A 26,035-nucleotide genomic window follows, 5' to 3' on the forward strand; every position below is an offset into this window, starting at 1 on the left:
TTGTTAATGCGACACCCACCTCCTCGAGTATAATTCCTGGTAAGCCATCAAGCTTGTGATTGCAGATACAAGCTCTACAAAATCGTAATTCTTACTTAAAAGCTCAAATTTTATCATTAGCAACAAATACCGTCGGTTGCTTTCCTTGGGACTCACGTGCATTCCTCTCTGAGAAAATGCCTGCCAGATACTGGGTCTGAAAACTGGAACCTTGGGGCACCCGGGTGGCTCAGCGGTTTAGCGCTGCCTTCAGCCCAGGGCGTGATCCTGGAGACCCGGGATGGAGTCTCACATTGGGCTCCCCACAAGGGGAGCCTGCTTCTCCCTCTCCCTGTGTCTCTGCTTCTTTCTGTGTCTCTCATGAATGAATAGATAAAATCTTTAAAAAAAAGAAAGAAAACGGGCCCGTCCATTCTTTACTGCACGGGGGGGGGGGGGGGGGGGGGGGGGGGCATGAAAGGGTGGCCAGTCTGGCACAGGGCTCCTCCTGGCTAGCCACCCTGCTTTGGGGTACAGAAGTGCTTTAGAGGTGCTTGCCATTTCATTACAGGGAATTTAAAGGGATGGGGCGGGACCCTGGAGTGGTGAGGTTCACCTGAGTGAACAGGCTCTGCTGCCTCTTCAAGGACATTCTTAGGGGTGGAGGGTGGAAACAGCACATCTTAGGTGATCTACAGATGCTCAGCAGCAGACTGCACACCGTACTGTGATATGCCACTGTCCAGACTGGTTTCTGTATGCCAGTGCAGATGTCCATTCAGTGAGAAGGCTGACGGTGCCACTGTCACCACCCAGAGCTGTGATACCCCCAGGAATCCAGGAAACACACTGTGAGAACTTCATTACACTATTAGTTAAGTACACCTTGGATATGTGCAAAGCAACAATACTTCTCTGCACTTTGGACTGAGAAGGGGCCAAGTATTCCTTCCACAGAATTCTGAAACCACTAAATTCTCAATTTGGATTCTCCAACTTCAAAATGTTAAGCTGCCAGATGTGGTTTCTTAAAAACAGAACCCAAAATACCCTCCCAAAATGTAATACATTACTTAAAAATCAAAACTCAAAATCAGCAGTCCATATCAGTGATGTAGACCGTTGTAAATCTGAGGGTGCAGCTTCCAGGACACATGCACACGGGAGTGATGGCAAGGTACCCGCTGAAAGACCTCTGCTTCTCTATAAACTTCAGAGCAACTTCTCTAAATGCTAGGCTGTGTGACCACATGAAGCTCCTATTTCCACAGCAAGACAATTAGAACACAGCTAGGGCCCCCAGCAGGGAGCCAAACACTGTTTTTCCAAACCTCATTACCCCTCCCGCCATTTCCAAAAAGAAAAATTTTAATCTTGAAATAATTTTAACCTGCCATCAGAAATTACACACGTTACAACAAAGCCTCATTATTTCTGATGAAATTCGGACAAACCAAAGTTTTCATTTTGTACTTAGGCACAGTTGTGACCCTGTGCCTCACAACTAATCCTTCCTTGTGGATAAAAGGTTGAGAAGATGGGAAATTCTTCAAACGACTAAAAGAGAAAATTTTCCCCTAACTGAAGAATCTTCGGCAATCCAGTCATTACTAGAACCACCCCAACGAGCCCCAGCCCGCAGTTACAGACGATGCAGCAGCCCCCAAAGCACCCAAGCTGTCCAACTGTTAGCAGCGGCCACGGCCCGCATGGAGATGGTGGCTTCGAGAGCAACTCTGCTTCTCCTCACGGACCCCAAAGGTCTGCAGCAGCAAACACCCCCTCCCTCACCCTGTGCTCTGGCCATGGACAGAGAGAGGTTTGGGCCCACAAAGTAAACTAAGAAATCCAATTTTTGTTTATTTGAACATCTACACAGAATCTGACTTGATTAATTCAGTTTTGCTGCTACCAAAAAGCACTATTATTAAAATTCTTCTGATCAAGTGAAGGTGTCCCCAACACAGTTAAGTTTCTCAAGAAATCAACAGAGGGATCCCTGGGTGGCGCAGCGGTTTAGCGCCTGCCTTTGGCCCAGGGCGCGATCCTGGAGACCCGGGATCGAGTCCCATATCGGGCTCCTGGTGCACGGAGCCTGCTTCTCTCTCTGCCTGTGTCTCCGCCTCTCTCTCTCTGTGTGACTATCATAAATAAATAAAAATTAAAAAAAAAAAAAAGAAATCAATAGAAAATCTAAAAACAACCCTGTTTAAAATTTCTTAAATTTTAAGAAAATTGGAAGTTCTGCTTTTACATGTATATGGAGACAAAAAGCATAAGCTGCTACTTGAATGCCTCTTGGGGACTGATGCCCCAGCCAGGCCCTGGTGTCAAGCTGGGCCTCCAGCTCAGCACGGGTGAGCAAGGGGGCACTGATTTCTCTCTACTCAGTTTCTGTTGCAGAACACAGGCATGACCTTGGTGGGCAACTCTACATAAGCGTCAGGAGGCCAAACAGCTGCGTTACATCTACCAAAGTGATGGAGAAGGAAATGAGGCTTTCACTGTTCTGTTTCATGCTGCGGAGGGGCTTTGGCCATGGTCTGCATTTTGTGCCCCCAGCTCCCAAAATTCACGTTGAAACCTAGTCCCACGGTGACATTACTAGGAGATGGGGCCTTTGGGAGGTGCTCAGGTCATAAAGTTGGAGCCCTCATGAATGGAATTTATGCCATTAAAAAAAAAGAGCACCCAGAGAGCTGCCCTGCCCCCTGAAACCCTGAAGACACCTCACCAGGGCCTGACCATACCAGCACCCTGATCGTGCGCTTCCAGAGCTGGAAGAAAGAAATCAGCCCCCCAGTCTGTGATCTTTTGTTAAAGCAGCCCAAACTGCTCCCTTCGTATTTCTGAACAAAAACACAATCTCAAACACTGCAAGGGACTGTAGGAATCCTACATCGTAAGGGACTGGTACTCCCAAGATAAGGCCACCGTTTGGCTCTCAGCGATCCTTTGATTTGTACAGGGTCTTGCACTCATTAAAAGAATCTGCCACATGGGGCAAGCTTGGCTACTCCTAAAAGCCCAAGAATGACCCTGGAATGGGTTCCCAGATGGGAGTCTCCTCCCCTCCTTCCCCAACAGAAAGAGAGGGGAAGAGGGAGAGGTCTACGTATGTTTACAGAGGGGATGAGGGCAGCATAAGTCACTTCCCAGGACAGTGTGACATTTAAGTGCCAGTCATCCCTGCTAAGCACTTTGGGGGCTGTTTCCCCTCGAGGTGGGTGGGTTTCTAGGTCCTGAAGCTATTAAGAACCCTGGACCTTCCAGGGAGGACCCCCCTGCCCAAGTGGCCACCCTATTGCTCTTATATCCACAGTGGTCTGTTTGGGTCCCAATTGTGTATGTGGGTGGCTGGCTGGCACTCCCTTCTGGCACCAAGAGGGGGCATCACTTCAGGACCCTGCACCCTGTTGTGGTTTCCTGGGTTCACAACACAAGACTGGATCATTCCATAGCCAATATAGGCCACTCTCACCCCCATTTTTACTGCAACAGGAATTAAGGATCTAGTGAAAATCCATGCACAATGAAAGGGCATCCTACAATCCATGCAAAGGACCACTTACACACTAAGACTGTAGTCAGGCCCATATGGCCTAAGGCCAAAAGAGGTCGTAGGGTCCTCCCACCCAGCCAGCACCCTGGCCATGCAATGGGCCTCTCGCTTCCTTTCAGGTGGTCTACTTGGAGAGGTGTGCACTGGAACACCAAGTCTTTGCAAAAAGCAAACACATGGCTGAGCCAATAGAAAAAACTCAGAGACATTGTCTATCCTCCTAAGAGTAACCCATTACCCCAGGTGTTAAAGTTTACAGAGTCAACTATCTTGTAAAGTTTTCATTTCTTAACAGCAGAGGCATTTCTAATCATAATTAAAGTAGACGTTCTCAATGTATGGCCCACAGGCCTTTCAGGAGGTCCCCAAGTCAAATTATCTGCACAAACACAAAAGACAGCGTATGCCTCTCTCGCTGGCCACTCATAGTAGTACACTGTAGAGCTTTCCAGAAACTAAGTGACAGTGATGTTACCATAGTCTGCGTGCAGATGTGAGAATTCAGATGTTGTCAGTTAAGCCAGAAGTCAAAAAGATTTATTAAAAATAATAATAAAGCAATGCTACCTCTATCACTGTTTTTGTCTTAGAAGATAGTTTCTACACCATGTTATTCATGTTAACATGCCTGGTTTTATTACTTAAAAATGAACAAATAAATTGAGATACCTCCACTTTCATGCCAAGCACCGTAAACAAGAAGACAGAATGACATCAACAAAAGCTCTGCAATGCTCCCAGTAACCGCAGGTGACCAAGAGGCTCTTGAGTGCCCAGGTAACTTTACAGGATAGGGCAAAAGCAGTGCTGCTCCCCCCCCCCCCCAAGATCAAGCGGCGGCAGTGCTGCTGTAGTACCAGACTCCTCCACACCCTGCCCCTGCCCTTCCTCAACCACAGTTTCAAGCAACTACAGAGAAGATGCTTATTTCCAATTACGAAACGGTAGGCTCACACAGTGACTACCACCTGAACTCAAAGACAACGTGGTCTGGAGAAGATACAGAGGCCCTGTCTCCCAAGCACCTGCTTCATGAGTGGTGCTGTCAGGACCACAAGTCACAGGCTGGCCACGAGACAAGAATCATGACTGGGGACCTAAAGTCAAGAAGTCATTGCATTTTACTCGGGAGTCTTCCCATTGGCAGAGGCCAATGTCTCATCTTGTTTTGGAGGGTAATGGAACAAGGTCCAAGCTTAAAGTTACAGAATAAGAGGATTTTCTGTACCCAGTTTTACAGATCCATGCACAGAACCTGACGGTGAAGCCTGCACATGTGAGGAGGGCGGAGGAAGGCTCTCTTACTACTAAGAACCCCCATGCTGTGGAAAGACTGTATAAACCACAATCTGACAAACCCAGAGTCCACAACCAGTGTCCAATAGCCCTGTTGTCTCCACGGGGTGCTGGGGCATCTGGCTGGGAGTCCCAGTCCTGCCCATGGCAGCCCCCAGTGCCCCTCGCCCCCAGGTATAAGTGGGGTAGTTTGGCTAAGCAGATTGAGGTTGGGAGGCTCAAGGGGGCAGCACAGCAGTTGATGACGAGAACACAGGCTTTCCATCAGGATGTTCCTGGCTTCAACCCCAGCTGCAAACCTAACAGGCAGACAGGCTGAACAAGTGTGCTTCCTCACGGGCTGTGGACAACTGTGAGCTCCCAGCTTCCTAAAAGGCTATGTGAGACTACACCGTGTCAAGTGTCAGCGCTCACACACCGCAAGCATGCAGTAAGCAATCAATGTCATCTGTTAAAAAGACAATGTCCGTGTTGGTGTGCATTTGGGGAAACAGGCCTTCTTAAGAGTAATATCTGGCAAATATTTAACAAGATCCCCTTATGCACTTGGCACGGGGCCAGAGCAGGTGCATTTGTAAGGGTGCTCCCAGCCACACTTTAAAAAACAAAAACAAAGGGGGGTCCCTGGGTGGCTCAGCGGTTTAGCGCCTGCCTTCAGCCCGAGGTGTGATCCTGGAGGCCCGGGATCGAGTCCCCACATCGGGCTCCCTGCATGGAGCCTGCTTCTCCCTCTGTCTGTGTCTTTGCCTCTCTCTCTGTCTTTCATGAATAAATAAAATCTTCAAAAAAAAAAAAAAAAAAACCAAAGGGACACAAACCAATGTCCATCATCCAGACACTGGTTTGAGGAGGTGGAGGGGGAACTAAGGATATCCACAAAATGGAATTCTTTAAGACTGCAATTAAAGGATGAACCACAGAGCCACTGCCACGGAAGTAGTCCTACACATGAGTGAAGAGCACAGGTCACGAGTCAGCCCTGCACAGGGACCACACTCCCTAAATACGTCCTGCCACACACACACACCCACCCATGTTCATGAACAGGGGAGGAGCTGTGACGTGAGCTTCTGAATGGGACCATTTCTGGAGTGTCTGCTTTGTTTTTCTCATATTGTTTCAGTTTTCTGTATACATGTTTGTAACCTAACATAGAATAAAGCTATCTCCACACTGGGGAGAAAAACCTCACAAACTTTCTTATAGAAGTGTATTAAATACCATTTAAAACTCTGTATACCAGCATATGAAAAACAAAACCACAGCATCTGAGTTTGATACCCAGAGAGATACATCTGCTTTACAAATAGCACACCAGATAACCTACCGATTAAGCATATTTTATAGCCATGACTACAAAAACTTTTATTAAAATACACACAATTACCTCTCCAATTTCACATAACAACTTACTCTAAAAATTACTTCTCAAATAATGAGGTCTAAGCAAGTGAAACTCTTTTCCAGTAGTGTGAGCACCTAGACCAAGTGAGCTCAAGTCAGACCATGTTTTGATCCCTCTTCTATCAACTGTAAACCACAGAGCCTTTGTAATGGAATTAGCACTCATCATTCGATACTAACCACAAAGAGAGGAATGTTAAACATCCACTGTTAAGAAACCCCACTGCCCAAGAAAGAAACACAAGGGAGAAACTCCATTTAGGAAAAAAGCCTTCTTACTTAACGCACTTCCTGAGTCTGCCAGGCACAGTAATCAGGCCTCTAGGAGAGACACTGTCCCACTGTAGGGACCCAAGGACAACAGTCATCTGGCCTAACCTGTAAACACGTCCAATCTTTTGGCTCTCTTAAGCCATTTCCATTTCCAAGCTAAATGGAAATCCCCCAGGATCACTAGACAAGTGTGTAAAGGTAAAATCTATCACGTCAACAGAACTAACAACAACCAGAACCCGGAACACTTGCAAGCATAAACCAAACCAGAAAACAAACCAGTCTCTGAGCTGCTCTGGAATGGACTCCTTGTGAGTTAGACACCTGATGGGAGGAGGACTTACAGCGTCAACAGCAGGACCTGAAAATGCCACTCTGCCAACTGAAAATGGGAGCCCAAGTCCCCACTCCAACCGCTCACCCACAGCAAGGCCCACCTGAAGCACTGAGTGGGACCCCCAGGACACATTTCCTCAACAAGCCACTGTGATGCTCACACATGCGCACAGCTATGAGCTTCATTGTTTGACAGAAATCAGTAACTGTGGGTACCAGCGGACAGGAAGGAGCAGGAGGGAGCAGCCAATTACACTTTTTTTGGTGCCCTTTCTCCCTATCAGTACAGTACTTACTTTGCTTGGAACAACCTGAATTTAATCAAATACTAACAAGGGACAGCTCTCGGTGGAAAATGAGAAGATCCACGTTATTCCTAAATTTGTTGTTAAAAGTGTGCAAGAACGCAGTCACACTAGAAACCAGGGTGCCTAGAACATGCATTTGGCAGGAAGTTTCACAACAGAGCCTGGGGCAGGTCTTCCCAGGGGACACTTCTGAGATACCTTTGCTGGATTTAAAACAGAAATACTGTGGAGTAGTCCTAGAGACGTACACGCATCCACACCAATCCCAGGTGAAGGAGCTGGGATGTCCCCACAAGTCCCCACTGCACTTGTCTCTGGGACCAGGAAGGCCTTCCAGATTGCTGTCACAGCCAGGGTGGTTAGCACACAGGAGGCAATAAATATTTGCATGATAAACGGAGGAATTATTCTGAAGGTCACAGATCTTAATTCCTTAAGATGCATGGCTAAAGCACCTTTCTCGGAGGCATATTTCAGCAGAGCCCGTGTGGCTCAGGAGAAGCTGTGGGACATGTGTCTGGGGTGGGCCCGGCAGCCCACTTAGAAATAAGCTCTGAGCTCCTGGGAAAGTTCCCTGCCTATGCTTCAGTTTCCTGGTCGTTACAACCAGCACAAAAAGCCCGAGTACCTCAGGCTCAGGTCTCATTCCTTCAGTGCGCGCACGATACCGGATACCTGTATCTGCGGCCAAGGGATGAATTAAACAGAATCTTCAACTTCGCTCACATGCTGTTGTGACCCATGGCCCCACCTGTGAGCTCATTTATTGAGGTGCCGGATTCAAAGCAAAAAAAACCCCTGGCCCTGAGCAGCTCTGGCCCCACAGGCACAGCGCAGAGGCAAAGGAGCCGTGCAGGTCCCCGGGCCGCCTGAGCGCCGTCGCACCCGCGGGTGAACGTGAGAAGTCGGGTCTCCACTGGCACCAGTCGCTGCAGTGGGCCCTGCACCGAGGCGCCTGGCCGCTCGTCCTCAGGGGTGAGGCGGCTCTGCCCACCGGGCCCTCCAGGACCTGGAGCACAAGGAAGAACTGGGGCGGGCCCGCGGACCGAGACGGGCGGAGGGAGGGTCCCGGGCAAGGAGGCACCGAGGGCACGAGGGGCACCGCGTCTCCGTCGGAAGCTCAAGCGGGCCCTCCTGCTGTCGGGGTGGCCGGCGGGACACAGGTGCGGCCAGCGCACGTCAAAACGGCAAACAAAATACTCAAAGCCCGTGTTTCCCAGGGTTTCCCCGAAAGCCCTCCCTGCTTCCTAAGCAGCGGCTGCAGCGCCCCCGCAGGACCCCGCGGGGCTGGCCGGCCTGCACCTGCCGGCTCAGCGCCACCAGACCGTCTCCAGCACAGCCCCTCGGCGCCTGGACTTCGGGAGGCCGCGCTCCGGCCGCTCGGGCTCCGCGGGGTCACCGCAGGGCGCGCCGCTCCCGGTGCCATCGCACCGCGGCCAGGCCCCGAGCTCACCCCCTCGGGCGGACCCGGCGCCCCGGCGGCCGCGCAGGGCCCTCGGTCGCCCCGAGGTGACCCCCGCGGTGACCCCGCGGCCCCGCTCCGCCCGCGCTCCCGCCAGCCCCGCGGCCGCCGCCATCTTCTCTCCTCGGCGGGAGCGCGGCGAGCACCGGCGCGGACGCCCAGCTCTCGGCCGACCGGGCCCGCGCCCCGCCCCGCCGCCCCCGCCCCCGCGTGCGCCCCGCGGAGCCCGCCCCCCCCCGGCGGCCGGGCGCCACTCACCGCGGGTCGCAGGCCTCCGGGGTCCCGCAGCCATTTCCTCCGAGCTCCGCGGAATGGGCGGGAGGGCGGGGTCGGCGCGGCCACCGAGACGCGGGGCTAGAGCGGCCGGCCGCGCCCCGAGCAGCGCCCCCGCGCGGAGGGAGGAGGCCCCGCGCCCTGCGCCTGCGCCTGCGCCCTCCGTCCGCGCCTGCGCCCTGGGCCCGCGCCCGCGCCCTGAGCCCGAGCCTGCGCCCGCGAGGGCCGAGGAGCCGGCGCCGCCCGGACGCTGTTCGCTCGGGCCCAGCACCCACAGCCCAGGCAGGCTGCGGAGGGCCGCACACCTGCTCCCAGCACGGGGCGCCACGCCGGGGCCTGAGCGCAGGCCCGGGAACCCCGTGGCCCTTGTCAAGCGGCAGAACGCGGCCGGTGTGCAGCAGAGCCAGGGGCCCGCGGCCAGCGTGCTGCTCGGAGGACACCTGCAGGCGCCGCGATCCCGTGGATGCTGGTCCTCCGAGGAGGGCCCCGCGCGGGTCCCCGCCGCTGCGACCCCGCGAAGGGGTGGGCTCGCCGCTCTCCCAGCGCCCAGATGCGGGGAGAGGGGAGGGCCGAGGCCGCACAGGGGCAGGTGCGAGAGGAAAGCTGCTGGAGCCAGCAGTGACCCGGGGCCCCTGTCTGCACACTGGGGCCCGTGTGCTGCGGGAGGGGCAGATCCTAGGAGCCTCCTCCATCAGGAGCCCAACGGGGTAACCAGCGACAAGGCGACGTCTCTGCACCCAGCCGTGTACGGTGGCTGCAGGGATGAAAAGCAGCGGACAGGGACTTGGGACAATCTCTAAATCGATGTACAAATAACTGTCTACGAGACTGGGCGCGGATGGAGAAGTGCCCTGCCCTGCCTCTACCCTCTCCAGAGATCCTCAGACAGAAGTGCGAGTATTTTATGTTCTCTGCTGTGACAAGGCCCTGGCTCTGCTGCCTTCACAGGAGTGCACGGGGTCGTGTTCATGTACGAGGCTCACTACCCCCACCTTGCCCAGTGGTGCCTGTTACTCTGAGGTGTTGCACTGTGAGTTCCGTGAAAAATAAAGTTGACTTCAGGAGAAATCAGTGTTTTAAACACTGTGGGGCATGAGAACTGCATTTCCTTTCTGACTGCTTTCATCTCCTAAGTCTCTAAAGGAATCCACCCAATAAAAAAAAGGCCAAAAAACGCAGTGCCTGTTAGAGATTGACAGAAAAACAGTTTCAGAGAAAATCAGTTGTACCTATGTGCGCCCTAGGCTCATCACCCTCCATGTAACAGCGGGGAAGGGGACCTCCCTGAGATGCAACAGGGTGGGTGGTCATCACCACCAGCAAGTCTCTGGCGGGGGGGGGGCGGGCCTCAGGAGCACAGCTCTGCCTACAAGGGCTACAGGCTATCATTGAAGAGATTTATTTCCAAAATGAAAATACTTAAAAAGTGAAAGATTGCATGAACTCAGGTCTAAAGGTAGCTTTCTGGATTTGCACAGAACAGAAATACTGCATACATTAATTCCTCCTCTTGCCGGCTCACAAAACCACACTGGTGAAGGTGAGCAGGAGCATTTGAAAGAAATCCCAACAGGAGTAACAGAGACTTAAGCCATCCGAGATTTCAAAAGGACACCCAGAAAGTTTTATTCCGAATCTTGACCACATCAATACACATAAATTACCCTTCCAATACCACAACTATTTCTGAGTTCCAAATCAAATCAACCATTGCTAAAATGTAGAGATTCAATGAGAAATAACATCTTCCCAATCTGTCTACAGAGATGGGAGGCCAAGGACGTTGCCTTTTATGGATGTACAGAGAAATGAAAAATCTTAGGAGTCTGTCAGACATACGAAAGTTCCTCTCCTTCCTGCGGGACCCGTTCCAATAGAAAGTAAGCATTTCAAGAACATAAGAGAATTTTAAAGTAAAGAAACACAAAAATTTTACAAGTGTTTTTAAAAAAAAAAAAGAAAGAAAGAAAGAAAGAAAATGTGGATATCAATTGGAAAAATCTCTTCATTCACCACTTCTATCACCCAGGCACCAGATCACGATCACATGACTGGGATTGGGGGGAGGGGCAAGGGAATCCTCAAAGCTTATACAGATATAACTTCCCAGGTTAACTATGCAGATATGTGTTTGTGCATATACATGTGTGCTACCTACATACTTTCACTTTAATTAAAAAAAAAAAAAAAAAGCCAGTACGTGTATATCGACTTCTTCACCAGCCAGGTGTGAAGGGTATACTCAAATTCTGTATGAAATGGTATACGAACAGCACCTTGATGGGGCAAATTAAGTCGGTCACTCAGGCGTGCTGCCTGTGTCTGCTGGTACGCAGTGGCAGGACTGTGTGGTCCCCAGCACCCCACCTGTTTCAGGAAGCACCTTGTTGCACACAGTTCAAAGGATCAGGAAATATGTACTCATAGGTAAAATACTCATGCAAAGAAACCCAGAATCAGTGCTTTCTGATTTGCTAGTACAGTCCCGAAAGAGAAAATACAATCAGGCGAAGAGGGAGGGGAAGGGGCCACCGCAAAAACCTCATAAATATGCTTCACTGGGTCTCAGAATTCAGCTAAGACACCCAGCACCTGAATGGGTGCAGCAGAGCTGAACAATCATAAAATTCTTCCTTACTCTTTCAACACTTTCACCAAGAAACTGAACACACCGTAAAAGGCTAATGCAACGGAAGTTGACCTCTTGGTGCTGACTGCCTCATGTTCCGATGACTCTGAGCAGCAACTGGTCAGTTTACATATTATCCTTGAGAATTAGTTTGTTTTCACCAAATCTCTTTCAAAGCAGGGCATTCAGTGTGTAGGGGCTTGATTTTATGCTTTTGGGTTTTGCAAATAAGATAAAAACATCCGCGGAAATGCTGTCATTCTGTAACACACAGCCCACAGCCTGGTTATTGAGCAATCCAGGATTTGAGTAAAGGCAACACTGTGTATTTTATTCTTCAGATACTCCTCCCTTTTCAAAAACACTTTTAATGCTCTCGTAAGCCTAGTAAGTGTTTAACACTCGTCTGTAAAGAACCGCTAACCTATTACAAGGGAAGTCTCCACCTGGGCTTGGAGGATAGTGGAGGTTCTGGCCACCTGGCTGCTCCCCTTCCACAGACCCTCCTATTTCCTATCAACTGGGCCAATGCTCCAGGCTGTACCAAAGTGGCCCACACCCTCGGTGCTCCCCCACACCCCCAGACACCTAGCAGCACAAGGGGTCTTATGCTGGCGCAGGCTGGCCTGATCTCCCTTCCATAGGCGCACCTACTGTCCACAGGGGAGCTCATGCACTCCTGGCTGTGCTCCACTTTACCCCTGCCCAGACCTGTTCCCCTAACATCTCCACGGGTGCAAAATGAGCTCACGACTCCTGAACCTCTCTCCTCCAACCAGACCCTTCTCTGGTGTCCCTAGTCCACACGCACCAGCCAGAAGCCTGGAGATTCTCCTTCCCCCTCAGCCACCAAATCTTGTTGCTTCAGGGTTTAATGGGATCAACTTCACCTGCTGCTTGCTCTCCACCTCAGAGGCTTCTGCCAGTGTGAAACTGCTCCCCTCACCCTATTCACCTCTCCACTCACTGTCGTCTAACATTTTCCATTCCCGTGTCACTGTGCTCCTTGCTCTGTCCCCAACGCCTGTCAAGTATGCCTGCAGGACGGCCCTGCCGCACTGGACACCGCTCATCTTCTAGAACTCCCCACTTCTGCAGAACCTGCTAAACCCCCTGGTCCCTGTCAAGCCTCTCTGCTGACTTAATGGAAAACCTCTTCTCTGCATAGGGGCCATCTGGTGCCGTCCTTCTGGATTCTAGACTTATCTGCTCCTCCTCTCTACAGTCTTTCTCTAAGTATGTTTGTTAACTGTCACAGGGTGTCACCGTAAAACCTTCACGTCCAGCCCCGGCTGCTCCTTTCAACTTTAGCCTTGTCCCCCAGGCACCTCCAACCCAGCAAGACTGACCCTGGGCTCCCCAGCCCCCCCCGCCCCCTTCTAGCCCACTCGTCTGCCCAGCTGGTGCCACCACCAGGAGCCTCATCAACCAGGCTGCACATCTGAGTGCCATTCACCGCAGGGGCTCAATCGCCAGACTGCAAACATTCCCCCCTCGGCGAAGTCTCCCTGCGTCCACTGTTGCGGAAGCTGCTTTCGATTATCCTCCTTCACTCATTTCCTCCTTCCCGTTCTCAACAGATACCTACGGAACTCCTACGAGGTACTAACGTCTCGGCTCTGGTGCAGCCCAGGTGTGTGTGGCAAATTGCAACGTTATCAGCCATCAGTGGCAGAAACCGGTGGGCTCAGAGCTACGCGGGGAGAGTCAGGGTGCGAGGTGGGCCTACGGGGGCGGTGCGCTCAGCTTGGTCTAGGGAGGGCCTCCCCATCTCCGGCAGTTGGCCTGCAAGTGCTCTGCCCGAGACCCCACTCGAGCACCCGCGAGCACCTGCAGAGAGGTAGGGCGGCTGCAGCAGAGGCAAGGGGGCGGGGGCGGGGGCGGGAGCCCTCCCGGCTGCGCCCACTGGGCACGCGCCATCAGGGAGTGCCGGGAGGGTGTGAGGAGCAGGGCACGGGCGGGGGGGGGGGGGGGCACCGGCCGGGCGCGCGGGAGCCTGGGGGCCGCCCCAGAGCCGAGGGGCCGTCCCCGGGCGGCAAGGCCCACCTCCTCGGGGCACCGCGCTCAAGCTTTCGCTTGCGTCCCTTTGGAAAGAATTTCAAAAATCCGCGCCCCTGCGCACGCGGCGAGGTTGGCATCCGGAGCGGGCACAGGTCAGGGCGTTGCACAGGCTGGCATCACGGGCCCGCACTGCCCCGGCGGCTCTGAGTCGGGAAGCGCGGGCAGCGCCGCCCGGGCCCACCCCGACCCGGCCCGACCCGGCCCGACCCCGGCCGCCCGCTCCCCCCCACGCGGCCCGCGGCGCCGGACCCCGGCCCCGGCCCCGCCCCCCGCGCCCCGGCCCCGCCCCGCCGCCTCGCGCGCGCCCGCACCCCGGCCCGACCCGGCGGACCCCGCGCCCCGCGCTCCCCGAGGGCAGGCCCGTTTCTGTCGACTCATGAGCCGGCGGGCGGCAGCGCGCTCCCCGCCCCGCCGGCGCCCCGCAGCCCGCCTCGGCCCACGCCGCGCAGGGCTCCCCGGGGCGCGCTCGGCCGCCCCCTCCCAGGCCCGCGCTCGGCGGGCGCTCGGCGGGGGGGCCCCTCGGGGCGGCGCGCAGCACCGGCGCCCGCCCTCCCCCTCGCCCGCGGCCCCTGCCCTGCGAGCTCACACAAGCCGCGGAGAGGAAGCGGGGACCTTCGCCTCCGGCTCAGCCTAGATGTCGCCATCGCGGCGCGAAGTTCCCCCACAACGACACCTCGACGGCGGCCATCTTGCCCGGGGTCGGCCGACGCCTTTTGACTCTCGCGCCAACCCGTAGAGCGAGGGCGCCGCGAGCGCCGTTCTGCGCAAGGACGGAAGCCCGAGTCCCGCGCTTCCGGGCGGCCGCCGCGCCCCGCCCCCTCGCGGGGGCCCCTGATTGGCTGCCGGCTCGGGGCCTGCGCTCGCGCGGTCTCGCGGGAGGTGCCTGGAGGGGCGGCCGCCGGTGCGTCTGCCCTCCCGCTCCCCGCCCCCGCCCCCGCCCCCGCCGCCGCCGCGGCTCCCGCCTCCGCCGCGCGTCCCCCGCGCCCCGCCGCCCTCCCGGCTCGGCCCGGCCCCGCGAGCGGCCGTGGAGACCGCGCAGCGCGGGAGGCGGGCTCCGCCAGGTAAGATGGCCGCGGCGGCCCCGGGCGGCCGGGCCGAGCTTCCCCGGGGCGCGCGGCGGGCCGGGGCGGGGCGGGGAGGAGCCCGGGAGGCGCCGGGGAGGCGCGCGGGGACGCGGCCCGGGCGGGGGCGGGCGGGGGCCTCCCGGGCGCGCACGTCCAACTGCCTCCGGGTCGCGGCCGGGTCGGCGGGGCCCCGCGGCGCCGGGCGCTGTAACCGGGCGTTTATTCCTAAAGGGACAGCGCTTCCCGCGAAGGCTCCGACGCGCAGAGCGGCCGGCCGGGGTCGAGGAGCCGCGAGGAGCCGCGAGGAGCCGCGAGCCGCCGCGCCTGTGCCCCGCGGGGAGGACGGCGTTTATGACCACCAGCGGAGCGGGCCCGGAGCCGGAGCCGGTGAGGACGGGCGCCGCCGCCTGCCGCGCGGGGCCGGCTGCCTGTGCGTCCTCGGTTAGTTCCCGTGGACCATCCAGGACCAGGAGCGTGGTCTGAGCAACGCCTGTGCTGGCCTGGAGCCCCGGGGCCCGGCGCCCCGCGTGTGCCCTCTGCGCCCCGTGCGGCACCGTCCCGGCACCCCGGGGCCTCCTCTCCTGGCCTCGCCACCGGCCCGCGCGTCCCTCCCCACGCGCCCCCTGGGCCATCGGTGCCGCATCCTGGCCTTCACGCCCCTGTGCGGCCGCTGTCACTGTTCCCAGCGCTGAGCTGCGGACCTGTGATCCTGGGGCCGGCTCGCCTGCCCAGCGAGGAGTCAGAGTCGGCCCAAACTTGCTCTACTCCTCCAACCTGTTCCTCTGTTCAAGCCTTCCTCTTCGGCCGAGTCTCAAGCGCTCCTGCTTGTTCATCTCTCTGCATTCAGTCCGGAGCAGGACCGTTGACACGTCCGTAGAACCTTCACCCGCCGTGTGTCCGACCTCCCTGCCGCTGCGCCCGTTTGGTGGCTCCTTGCTGGCTTTGCTGCTCAGCGCTTGCCACCCCGTTTCCACCGTCTAGCTTTTTAATTGAGGGGAGCACTCTCGCGTGTACTTAGCTGGCATTAAGTGAGCCCCGCAACTCACAGGTTACGGGGGGGGGGGGGGAAGAATAGGAAGTAGTGGGAGTGGAGGGCTGCCCAGCTGGTACTCCCCGGGCCTGTGCCTGTCCGCTCTGGAGGATCGTGTCTTTACTTAAAGCAACAAAACGCTTTCTCACGTTCCTGTTTGTTGCCGTTGTTTTTTTGTCCTTTATAAAACTGTCTGGCATACCTGGGCCCTGCTGCAACTCACTTTATTCGTTCAACTGGTTTGTAAGAGATCCATGTGGCTGTGTTCCTATTTTAATTGGTTTAGCAAATTCTCTCATGTCGCTGCATGATCGGAGCCCTTTCTCAGCAATCTTAAAATTCAAGGAGCTCTGAAAACTAAAAGTTCTTTTTTTTTTTTTTTTTAACTAATTGATGGCAAAAATCTGACCAGGTGAAAGCTTTTAATAACTTCTGTTGCACTCAGTGTGGGTACTCAGACGTGTCCCCGGAGAGGTAATATTTAATTGTGGGGTGCTGCCCCAGACTGCAGTGAGAATGTCATGTGACATAGATAAGTTGTGCCATTTAGGCTTCATACAGTCTGCAAAATTTTTAATTCTGAAACATACTTCCCCAAGGGTTTGGGGCCTGGGATTGTGGTTCTGTGGGCCACAGTTTGTCCGTGCTGCTGTTGAATGAACATCTGGGTGGGTGGCTTCCGTGTTTTTGCTGTTTTGAGCAGTGCTTCTGAGTGGGTGTGTGCGTGTCAGGTGCTCAGTGGTGAGGTTGAGGGTCTCAGCCTCGTAGAATTGCTGGGCTGTGAGCAGCTTGGGTCAGCTCTGCAGAGAGGGCCAAATATGTTTGCAGTTCCAACTGCTCTGACAGCAGCGTCACAGTTCAGGGGAACAACTGTCTGCGTTGACACTCGGTGGAGTCAGACTTCTTAGCGTTGGGCAGTCTGCTGAATGTCTAGCGGCAGACTTCTTGAGGGCATACGTGAAAGAGCTGGTGCTTCCTTAGTGCATGTCCCTGGTGGCTGCCGCCTGTGCTCAGGAGAGAGTTGATCTAAACTCCTCCCTTGGCCTGTAAGGCCTTACTTGGCATGACACCCCACACTCTTGACCTGGCAGTTTGGAGGCACTCGTCTCTTCCTTGCACACATTCTGTCTCCCAACATCTCGGCCTTCTTTCTGGTCCCTAGGCTGCGCTTGGGCTAGGGGCCCTTTACACCTGCTGTTCTCCAGATTTAAAGTATCTTCTCTCTGTTACTTCATACCGTGTCATTGTATTTTTTTTTCGTGTCATTGTATTTATCTCTGAAATGATCGTAGTCATCGTAGAATCCTTCAAAAAAAAATTTTTTTTTAGCAGTATAGTTGAGACTCAGTGTTAACTTTCTCACGTACAGCATAGTGATTTGACAACTGTCCAGGTTATGCTGTGCACACAAGTGCAGCTGCCCCCTGTCACCTGCACAAGCCTATTGCGTTGCCATTGAGTGTATTCCCAATGCTGAACCTTTCATTCCAGTGACCTTCACTAATTTTTACATCTTTTTTTTTTTCCTGTAGAAATAAATCAGAATGAGTTATGCAGAAAAACCCGATGAAATCACGAAAGATGAGTGGATGGAGAAACTCAATAACTTGCATGTCCAGCGGGCAGACATGAATCGCCTCATCATGAACTACTTGGTCACAGGTAATGGCTCACAGCAAGGATGCCACCTGTCGAACAAAACTGCCTTTTCGTACACACAGTTGGAACTTTATTTCTTGGTAAAGCTAAGTTGTGTTTGGGTATCATAAAAACACAATGCTGATTTAATGAGTTCATAGATTACCATAGTAAAGATACAGTCTTTTGGAAATGGGATGGTGATTCCAGTGTCTGAGCTCCAAGGCCTGTTCCTTGGCCTTTGACATTTTTACACTTAATGAGTATAACTAAGAATGTGCTGAAGCACATTGAGAGTCCTGACTAACTGATCTGGCCAGTCTGGTAAATTATACTGGACTGTTTGTAGAAGGCGCACCTAACTCAAAAGAGAAAGGGGGAGGGGCAGAAACACACAGAAACAAACAAACGCGGTCTGTAACTAACAGTCCTCCTTGGTACTGGGAAGGAAAAGGGTGATTCTGTACATGATCAGAAAACGGAGTTGTTTCAAACAGGTATGAGTCTCCTTCCCGTTGTTCACGGTACCCCCTTCCTGTGAAAGCTGATGAAGGGAATGTCTGCCTATAGCGGGGGTGGGGCACATACCCTGCTTGGATGTTGAAGAGAACTGTGGGCCCACAAAGAGGCAGGAGTGGGAAGGTCCATTCAGCCTGGGAGGGCATAGCCAATGCGTCCCGACGCGCCAGGAGCCCCCTGCAGCTTCTTGGCCTGGAACTGCAGCCCTCTGTAAGGAGCCCGTATGGCACTGGGCTTCTCGGCATTCATTCTCACCCCTGGCGGGTAGGTGAGAGGTTTTTGGGTGGGGTGGGGGGCAGTGGAATACATTCTTTTCATCTTCTGTGTGGAACATAACTAGTAAGCTACAGAGATGTTAATACCAACTCCCTAAGAAGGTGAGGGTCATGTCGAAGATTATTTATTTGATGTGAATGGGCTTTCTAGGGGAGAAAAAACCCTTGCATTAATGTCTTACTAGCTTCCTGAGCACTGAAGATGGTTGTTGTTTTCAGAGGGCTTTAAGGAAGCAGCAGAGAAATTTCGAATGGAATCTGGGATTGAACCTAGTGTGGACCTAGAAACACTTGATGAGCGGATCAAAATCCGGGAGATGATCCTGAAAGGCCAGATCCAGGAGGCTATTGCGTTGATCAACAGTCTCCATCCAGAGCTCCTGGACACAAACCGGTACCTTTACTTCCACCTGCAAGTGAGTTTCAGTTGAGAGATACCTGGTTTGTGGCCACTCCATAAGGCTATATGTGGTGATTTCAGAAGTAACGAAGCTAATTTGCATTTAAATAGAGTATTTCAGTTTATGAGGGGAAGGGGTTTCATTTAGCTGGTGCATTTCATATTTCAGAAGCTGTTTTTTACTTTAAAAATGCTGACTTAAAAAATAAATAAAAAAATAATAAAAATGCTAACTTAGGGGCACCTGGGTGGCTCAGTTAGGCACCTGACTCTGGGTTTTGGCTCAGATCTCAGGGTCATGAGGTCAGGCTCTGCTCCTCGCTTCTCTCTTCCTCTGCCCCTCTCCCCACTTGTGTGTGCCCTCCCTCCTCCCTCCTCCCTTCCTCCCTCTCCTTTCTCTTTCTTTCAAACAAATCTTATTTTAAAATGCTAATTTGATAATTCAGGGATGCTAGGCAATTGTCCTTTGAGTAGAAAGTAGTGCTGCACTGCCGGGCATTGTGTACCTGGGCGTGGGTGTGTAAGTGTGTCTGCCTTTGCCGGTGACCAGCAACAGCACCTCATAGAGCTGATCCGCCAGCGTGAGACTGAGGCAGCGCTGGAGTTCGCACAGACCCAGCTGGCCGAGCAAGGCGAGGAGAGCAGGGAATGCCTGACGGAGATGGAGCGCACTCTGGCCCTGCTGGCCTTTGACAACCCGGAAGAGTCGCCGTTTGGGGACCTGCTTCATATGATGCAGAGGCAGAAGGTAAGACCTGCGAAGGGATCCTCCTTCCATCAGTGAGTGTCCAGAGCCGGACTCAGGAACCACAGTGTGTTGAGTTTGTGGTGACAGAGGCCATCTCTGGCCGTGGGACATGCACTCTTCCTGGCGTGTAATCTTTCACTGCGGGAAGCCAGGAACGGAGCGTTGTGATTATACGATTCTCAGACCTCTTGGTCGGCCTCTCTCCTGTATCTTAATCTTATTCCTGTTCTGTTTGTTTGGAGACTCTTAAAAATAGGTGTCCTCAGCATTTTTACTTCAAATCCCTGTTCCTCTCCTTGCTGGTCTGTTGTGCTGCAGCCTCCGTGATGGCTCGTCACCTCCCCGGAGGGCTTGCCACACCTGTTCCCTCAACGCTGGTTCCGGTGGGACTTGGGTCACGCACACTGCCCTCCACCCCCCAAACCTGGCTGATGGCATTTCACGGCTCTCCAGGCCAGATGTGATCGTTGCTGACCAGACTGTGAGCTCCTTGTGGACGAAAAATGTGTGTTTAACGTCCCCTGGAGCGCCCCCTGGTTACAGGCTACACGTTCATTTAAATAAATAAGCTTGCCACATAAAAATAGCTGAAGTAGAAGATGCACGTGATAAGAGACTCTCTTCCTCTGCACATCTAGTGGTTTTTATTGGATGTGTTTATTTTCTAGGTGTGGAGTGAAGTTAACCAAGCTGTCCTAGATTATGAAAATCGTGAGTCAACACCCAAGCTGGCAAAATTACTGAAACTACTCCTTTGGGCTCAGAATGAGCTGGACCAGAAGAAAGTAAAATATCCCAAAATGACAGACCTCAGCAAAGGTGTGATCGAGGAGCCCAAGTAGAGTCCGTGCTGGTGGCCCTGCGCTTCCCCGGCACGGACTCCTCGGAGCAGCTGTCTGTGACTCAGAGATTTTTACTGCAGTAGAGAACTCTTTTTTCCCCTTTTTCTTTCTTTCTTTCTTTTCTTTTTTTTTTTGACTCGGCATCTTTTTTAAAGGGAAACGTGGCCCTTTTAAGTGCTGGAAACCGTGCAGTGAATGGCACTGTCTCTTTGGCAGTGCAGTGCAGACTCTGTGCGTGCTCTGAAGGCAAGGACGGGCCGCGGGGCGCTCCTGCTGTTTGGCTCCTGAAGGATCACACCCCCGTCGAGTGCTCGGTTAGGAGGGGATATTGTTGAACTGAGGCCTCCCACTCAAACCTACAAAAAGCACTGATCATTATTTTGCTTTGTTAGCTTGTAGGCAGAACATATGTTTTCTCAGCTCTCCCAAGACTCGTCAGGCCTTTGTGGAGAAGTTTTCTCTTACCCCTTGGTTTTTTGTTTTTGTTCTTTCATAGGAAAGACTATATAAATTTGTAAATCCTAATTCAAAGACTTCTTTTGTGTGAGGGCATTGAGTTTGATTTGTTTTCCCTTTTGGTCTGGGTTGTGTGGCTTTTGGGGTGATGTGTGTGTGAGGGGCGGGGCTGTGTGTTTTTTAATTTTTTAAATATATATTTTGGTGCTGGTTGTGGTGAGCGACTTTCCTAGTGGATCAATGAACCTTCTCTTCTAGGCAGTTTTGTTGAAAATAAAGGTTTCTCTTTGATCTCAAGAATGACCAAAATGTCCTCTAAAAAGTTTTAATCATCTCAAACCATTTGTTTTCGGGGCTTCCGTCCTGGTGGTGATGGTGGTGGCATCAGCTAGTTCCTGCAGCCAGAGGGCCGCTTGCCCCGTCTGGTTGGTCTGGTGTGTGTGCTAGGGAGCCGACCCCCGTGGGCGGAGGGGCGCCGGTGCTGACAGGTGTGTGTCGGCTGCAGGCTGCCCTGACCGGGAGCGCAGCAGGTCAGTGTGTGGTCACTGGCTTGTGCTGTGCTGCTTGTGAGTTCACAGGCATCCTGAATCTGTGCTCTGTGCCCTCCCGCATCCCGCCACCAGGGCAGGGGCTGGGACACGGGTGCCCTTGTGACTCGGTGTCTCGGCGTGGGGCAAACACGTGCGCATGGACTCACTGCAGGGTGCCCCGGGCATGGTCCTGTAGGGCGATCCTTACAGAGCTCCTGACGGACCCCGCAGGCCGAGGCTTATGGAGGTGGTGCTGACTGTGCCCCGGGGCGCAGGGCCCGTGTGGCCATGGGTGGCTCCGGCCCATCGTCTGGTGGGAGCTGCCCGCTGCCGCAGTGGCTGGGGCTCAGTTGCCCTGGGCAGATCCTGGTCCCAGGATGGAGTCTGGCAGCAGGGGCTTGGCGGAGGGAGGTGCCCAGAGCCACTGACGTGGGGAGCGTGCTTCCATGACCAGAGAGGTCAGGCAGGCCTGTGGAGACGCCCGTAGGTCAGGTGGTGTGCCGCTGATGGCCGGGGCCATGTCCGCCGTGAGCCCGTGGGCCTGGGCATTGTCGCTAAGTACTGGGACATCAGCTGTTGGCCCACTTCGTGTCTGCCTTCCGCTTGCACGTGTGCTCTGGGCGTAGTGGTTTGGAGCGGCGGACAGGCGCCTGCCCTGGGTGGTGACCGAGGCAGAGGCAGGGCGGTGCGGGCTCTGTGGGCCCTCCCGGCCTCTGACTGCCCTCCTGCTGCCCTTTTGCTTTTGTGAGGATGAAGGTGGGGGTTCTCCTCGGCGCCCGGGAGGGAGCACGTGTCCCCTCCAAATGTGACCTTTCTTTGGGGCCGTTTCCTCTGAGGCTTGAGGGTGACAAGTTGGAGCAGAAGGTTTTAACCCTTAGGTAATTAATAATCGTCGCCTAGAGCAGGAGCTGGAAGAGAAGCACGAGCAGAGAGGTGTCGGTAACGCTACACGTTTGAGACGCACCAGAGAATTCAGCATGCTTCTAGTGAGTTTTTCTTAGTGTATATAAGGCCCTTTATGTGCATAATTAATATACGATCCCCTGACACGCTCTTCACATGAGAGGGTGTGAGATGGGTAGTGACGGGAGGTCCTGTACGCAGGAGTCACCCCTGAACCACCAGGGCCCAGACGGGGCTCGCCTCGCACCGGTTCACCTGTCGGGCCCATGAGTGACGTCACGAGTAGGTGCTGACGCCAGTGCGAGCTGGCTGTGGTGCCACGGGGACCCTCAGCTGTGCCCTGTTGTCCTCGCTTCTGTCGGCGGCTCTGCGCTCCTGCGCCGCCCCTGACTGGGGACCTGCTTCGGCAGGAGTGGCTTTGCCGCCTCCCTGCGGTCTCTGTGTCTTCAGCAAGCACACTAAATTAAGCCATTTTGAGATAATGAACATTAAATATAATTTGATTTTTCTTTCTCTCCTTTGGATCTCGCCATTGTGTTTTCTGCAATGTAATAGTTTACATAGTTTATTCTTTTAATGTTTTCTTGTGGAAAGTGCCTTGAAATAAATAAAATTTGAGAATATTCTGTGCTCCACGTTCCTGATACCACGAAGTTGTGGGAGGGCTCTTTCCGAGGCCTAGGGACTATTGCAAGTCCAGCGAGAGCTGGTATGTTTTGCCATTTGCGTTAAGGTTTGCAGGTTCTAGAAAAGGTATTTGAGATGAGCGTCTCCCGGGCACGGGACTGAAGGCCGTGTGTGGGGCCTCGGGGACGAGGCGGCGGCTCTTCCCCGCAGTTGGGACGAGTCCTGAGGAGGGTGTGTGTCAGGCGGCGGGGGTCTGCTTCCCTCTGTAGGGCTAGTTGTGGGACCAGCCCTTCTGGGTTTCAGAAGGAACCGTGCACAGTGTATGTTGAAGACCGTGGTGTCCTTGGGGCCACGGAGCAGGAGCTGCTTCCGGGAGTTGCCGTGGGGTCCCAGCACGGACAGGAGGCCGAGCCGGGCGCGGGGCCATGAGCTGCAGGCCGCCCCGCCCCGGAGCTGAACAGTGCGGCTCTCCGCCATGTACTCGGATACCTTGTGCTCCATTGCTACAGCGGGTACGTTTCCATTTCAGAAACGTGATGCTTTTTCAGATTTGAGAGTCAGTCGTGACATCCGCACCGGTCATGTGACTGTGGTACCGCTGTGACCCACTGCGAGCGTCCTCGCTCCCCCGGTCTGAGTCCACTGTATTCCCGCCGGCATGGGTGCCCGCCACTGCGTCCTCTGAAGGATGCAGAATAGGTTGCTTTTGCTGCCTGTTCTTAATTTCATGGTAAAACTTTTCCTATTTTTCTCAGAGGGGTCACCACTGGGTCTCCTGTCCTTTCCCCACCAAGAGTCTCCAGTAAGAATAAGTTAGATACGCTGCACGTTCCATTGGCGTCCATCTGTCAGAACTGGTGGAAGGAAAGTTTAGTTTCACGCATCTTTATGCTTTGCTGTCCTGTCGCCCTCTGACCAGCTCCGTCTGGTGTCACTTGTGCGTGCGTGTCAGCGCGTGCTGTGCGTGCGCCGTCTGAAATCTGCCATCCGTTTTCTACAGCCTGTCGCTTTTGTGAAGGAGATAGATTGGGGCCACCACTGCATGATTTTAACCTGAAAACTTATTTTTTAAAAAACTTAGAAATATTTGCAGACATTCAAAGTAGAGGGGCTGCTGCAGTGAGCCCTGGGGCCCTTCTCCCCGTGCGTCTCATGCCACGTCTGGCCGGGGCGTGCATCCCACGCTGTTGGCTCCCATAGCACTTAGTGCAAAGGCAGTTGCGGGACCCCCGACGGAGACTTGGAGTGACAGCTCCCCAGTGCCTTCTCGTGAGTGCAGAAGAGAGCATGCCCTGGGCTGGAGCATGGCATCCTGAGCTGTAGCCCTCATGGTGTTTGGACTTTGGAGAGGGGAAAGGAAGCCTCCCTGTCACTCCTCCCCAGGTGGCCGTGGCATCTCAGCCCTTCTTCATGCCAGCAGGAGGCAGTGCAGTGGATCCTGGTGATGTATGCGCGCAGAGCGCTGGGCGCTTGGGTTTGCACTCAAGACCCCCTGAGGCGTTTGGCAGGAGCCACAGCCCCTGGCGCGGGAGGCCTGCGGTCTTGGATGTTGTGCCTTAATTCTGAGATACCATCCAGGCACTTGTCCCATCCTTGTGATTTACTTCTGTGGATGTAAACGCAGTGTTTGAATGGGCCTTGGGCCTCTGTGGCTGTGTGGACTCTGCAGGGGGCAGGTGTCCTGAGCCGCTCTGCCTCCGCAGGATGCCAGGCCCCAGCTCCAGCCGCCTGAGGTCCTTGATGGGGGCAGGGAAGGGTGGTCTGGGTGAACTGGTCATCCTGTCCCTGCACCTGCGGGCCAGAGGTGTTTCTCGTTGCAGGGAGCATGTGGTGGGGCCGAGACTGATCTGCAGTGTGGGAAGTCTCCCAGCTGGACGGCCAGGTTGATGGGTCCATTCTGAACATGGCACAGAAGAAGGTCTATCGGACTCCTCTATACTCAGCTCCAACCGAAATCATTGGCAGAAGCAGTGAGAACCGGGGACAGTGGGTTTATCCTCGTGTTCCTTTCCAACTGGCTGCACTTCGAAGCAAGTCACGCTGCAGCCCCCTGCCCCTGTGGACGGAGCCCAGGCAGGCGTGCTCTGTGCTGTGGGACTCTGCCTCCCTCTGGAGCCTGGGGATGAGGAGGTGCTGTCCACTGCTGCGGGGACTGCTGGACTCGGGTGCCAGAGCACTGGCTGACTGGGACTTCTCCCCCTGGACATGTCCAACGGATGCTCGTGCGAGCAGAGTCTCCTCTGCCACAGACCCTCGCCCCGCAGCATCACGCAGCCGGGTTCTCCCACCTGGCTTCTGAAAGTGAAGCAAGCCTGAGGATCATGGAGGACTCCCGGGCCGGGCGGCAGGGGTGTGGGGGGCGGGGGCAGGCAGCGGAAGCACACAGACCCGGGCGGGGGCGGTGGGGGGGGGGGGGGTTGCTGCTAGTCCCTGCAGGGCTCCAGACTCACAGGCCCAGCGAGTCCTTCATGTCTAGGCGTCCAGGCATATGTTTACTGTGAAACAGATGTTGAACAGCAGTGTTTCCAAGACTCAAATAGTGAACTCACCAGCACTTTGAAAGGAATGCACTGTTCCAGAACCTTCAAGAATTCCACATGTAGAACCTATATCGGATTAAATTCATTTATTATCATAAAGTTAATCTTTCTGATTTCCAGTGCAATCATAGTTCTTTGTCCTTGTTTCCCTCTACCATTAAGTCACTAATTCTGCTCAGAAGATGGATTCATGTGTCCCTTGGTTCCTGCACACCTGGGGGAGGGGGCAGGCACAGAGGGGAGAGGGGGCCACTTCCCCGTGGCAGGGCTGCTCTGCAGGGTGGGGAAGGCAGGCCCTGTGGTGCGGGTCATCCCAGGTTTCTGTAAGGGCAGCGAGGAGCCCTGGGGAGGTTGGGGGTGGGACGTGACCCAGTTGGCTTTTGGCCAGGCTGCTTGCTGTGTGGGTGGTGGACTGAGGCAGGGTGAAGGGTGCGAGGAGGCAGCAGCCTGGGGAAGCACGGTGTGGCCAGAAGTCCGCGGTTGCCCTGGGGTCCCGGTGTGCCCCCCTCTGTGCTGCTCTGTCCTTCACGTGGATGTGTGAAGCCCCTGAGAGTGAGGGCCCGGGGGCCGGCGTGGGGCCTGGCCATGGCTGCATGCTCACTATGTCTTCGTGGGGAGCTCTGGCCCCTTCCGCTGCCACCTGCTGCGTGGACGCTGCCCACTGGGCCGCCCAGCGCGGGCTGGCTCGGGGTGACGGGCCTGGAGTGCACCTCTGAAGATCTGTCTTCAAAACTGGCTGCCCTGGACCCTAAGTGCCCTTGCACTCCGGAGACCAGAGACCGTCCCCTGTGCTCACAGCCCTGTGACGGGAGGACCACCACCATCCCCGATACACGAGGCCAAAGCCCAGACACCCCGGGCTGGGACCACCGGATGCGAC

The 26,035-nt window shown here is 54.7% G+C and overlaps 2 protein-coding genes across 7 annotated transcripts in view; one reads left to right on the top strand and one right to left on the bottom strand.

The window, feature by feature from the left end:
* DIDO1 (death inducer-obliterator 1) overlaps nucleotides 1-14,350 on the bottom strand; it is a 49,406-nt gene extending 35,056 nt beyond the window's left edge. For 2 of the 5 annotated variants that reach the window (XM_025470641.3, XM_049100328.1), the window contains exon 1: nucleotides 14,170-14,349. The gene's annotated coding sequence lies outside the window, so the exon portion shown is untranslated. Of the gene's footprint in view, nucleotides 1-8,878; nucleotides 8,973-14,169 lie in introns of those variants that run through there. The other 3 variants (XM_049100329.1, XM_025470640.3, XM_035705605.2) reach the window with 3 other exon arrangements.
* Nucleotides 14,351-14,510: 160 nt separating this feature from the next.
* On the top strand, nucleotides 14,511-25,268 carry GID8 (GID complex subunit 8 homolog). Of its 2 annotated transcripts, XM_025470654.3 has the most exons (6): nucleotides 14,511-14,644; nucleotides 14,879-15,088; nucleotides 17,210-17,339; nucleotides 18,329-18,525; nucleotides 19,060-19,257; nucleotides 19,926-25,268. In XM_025470654.3, exons 3-6 carry the CDS (start codon nucleotides 17,222-17,224, stop codon nucleotides 20,097-20,099), a joined length of 687 nt encoding a protein of 228 aa, XP_025326439.1. In that variant the 5' UTR covers nucleotides 14,511-14,644; nucleotides 14,879-15,088; nucleotides 17,210-17,221; the 3' UTR covers nucleotides 20,100-25,268. The 2 variants fall into 2 exon arrangements, with proteins under 2 accessions (XP_025326439.1, XP_025326438.1); XM_025470653.3 differs by lacking the exon at nucleotides 14,511-14,644 and having other exon boundaries at nucleotides 14,793-15,034.
* Nucleotides 25,269-26,035: the final 767 nt, after the last annotated feature.

This window comes from Canis lupus, chromosome 24 (genome assembly GCF_003254725.2).
Source record: "Canis lupus dingo isolate Sandy chromosome 24, ASM325472v2, whole genome shotgun sequence".
Classification (NCBI taxonomy): Eukaryota; Metazoa; Chordata; class Mammalia; order Carnivora; family Canidae; genus Canis; species Canis lupus.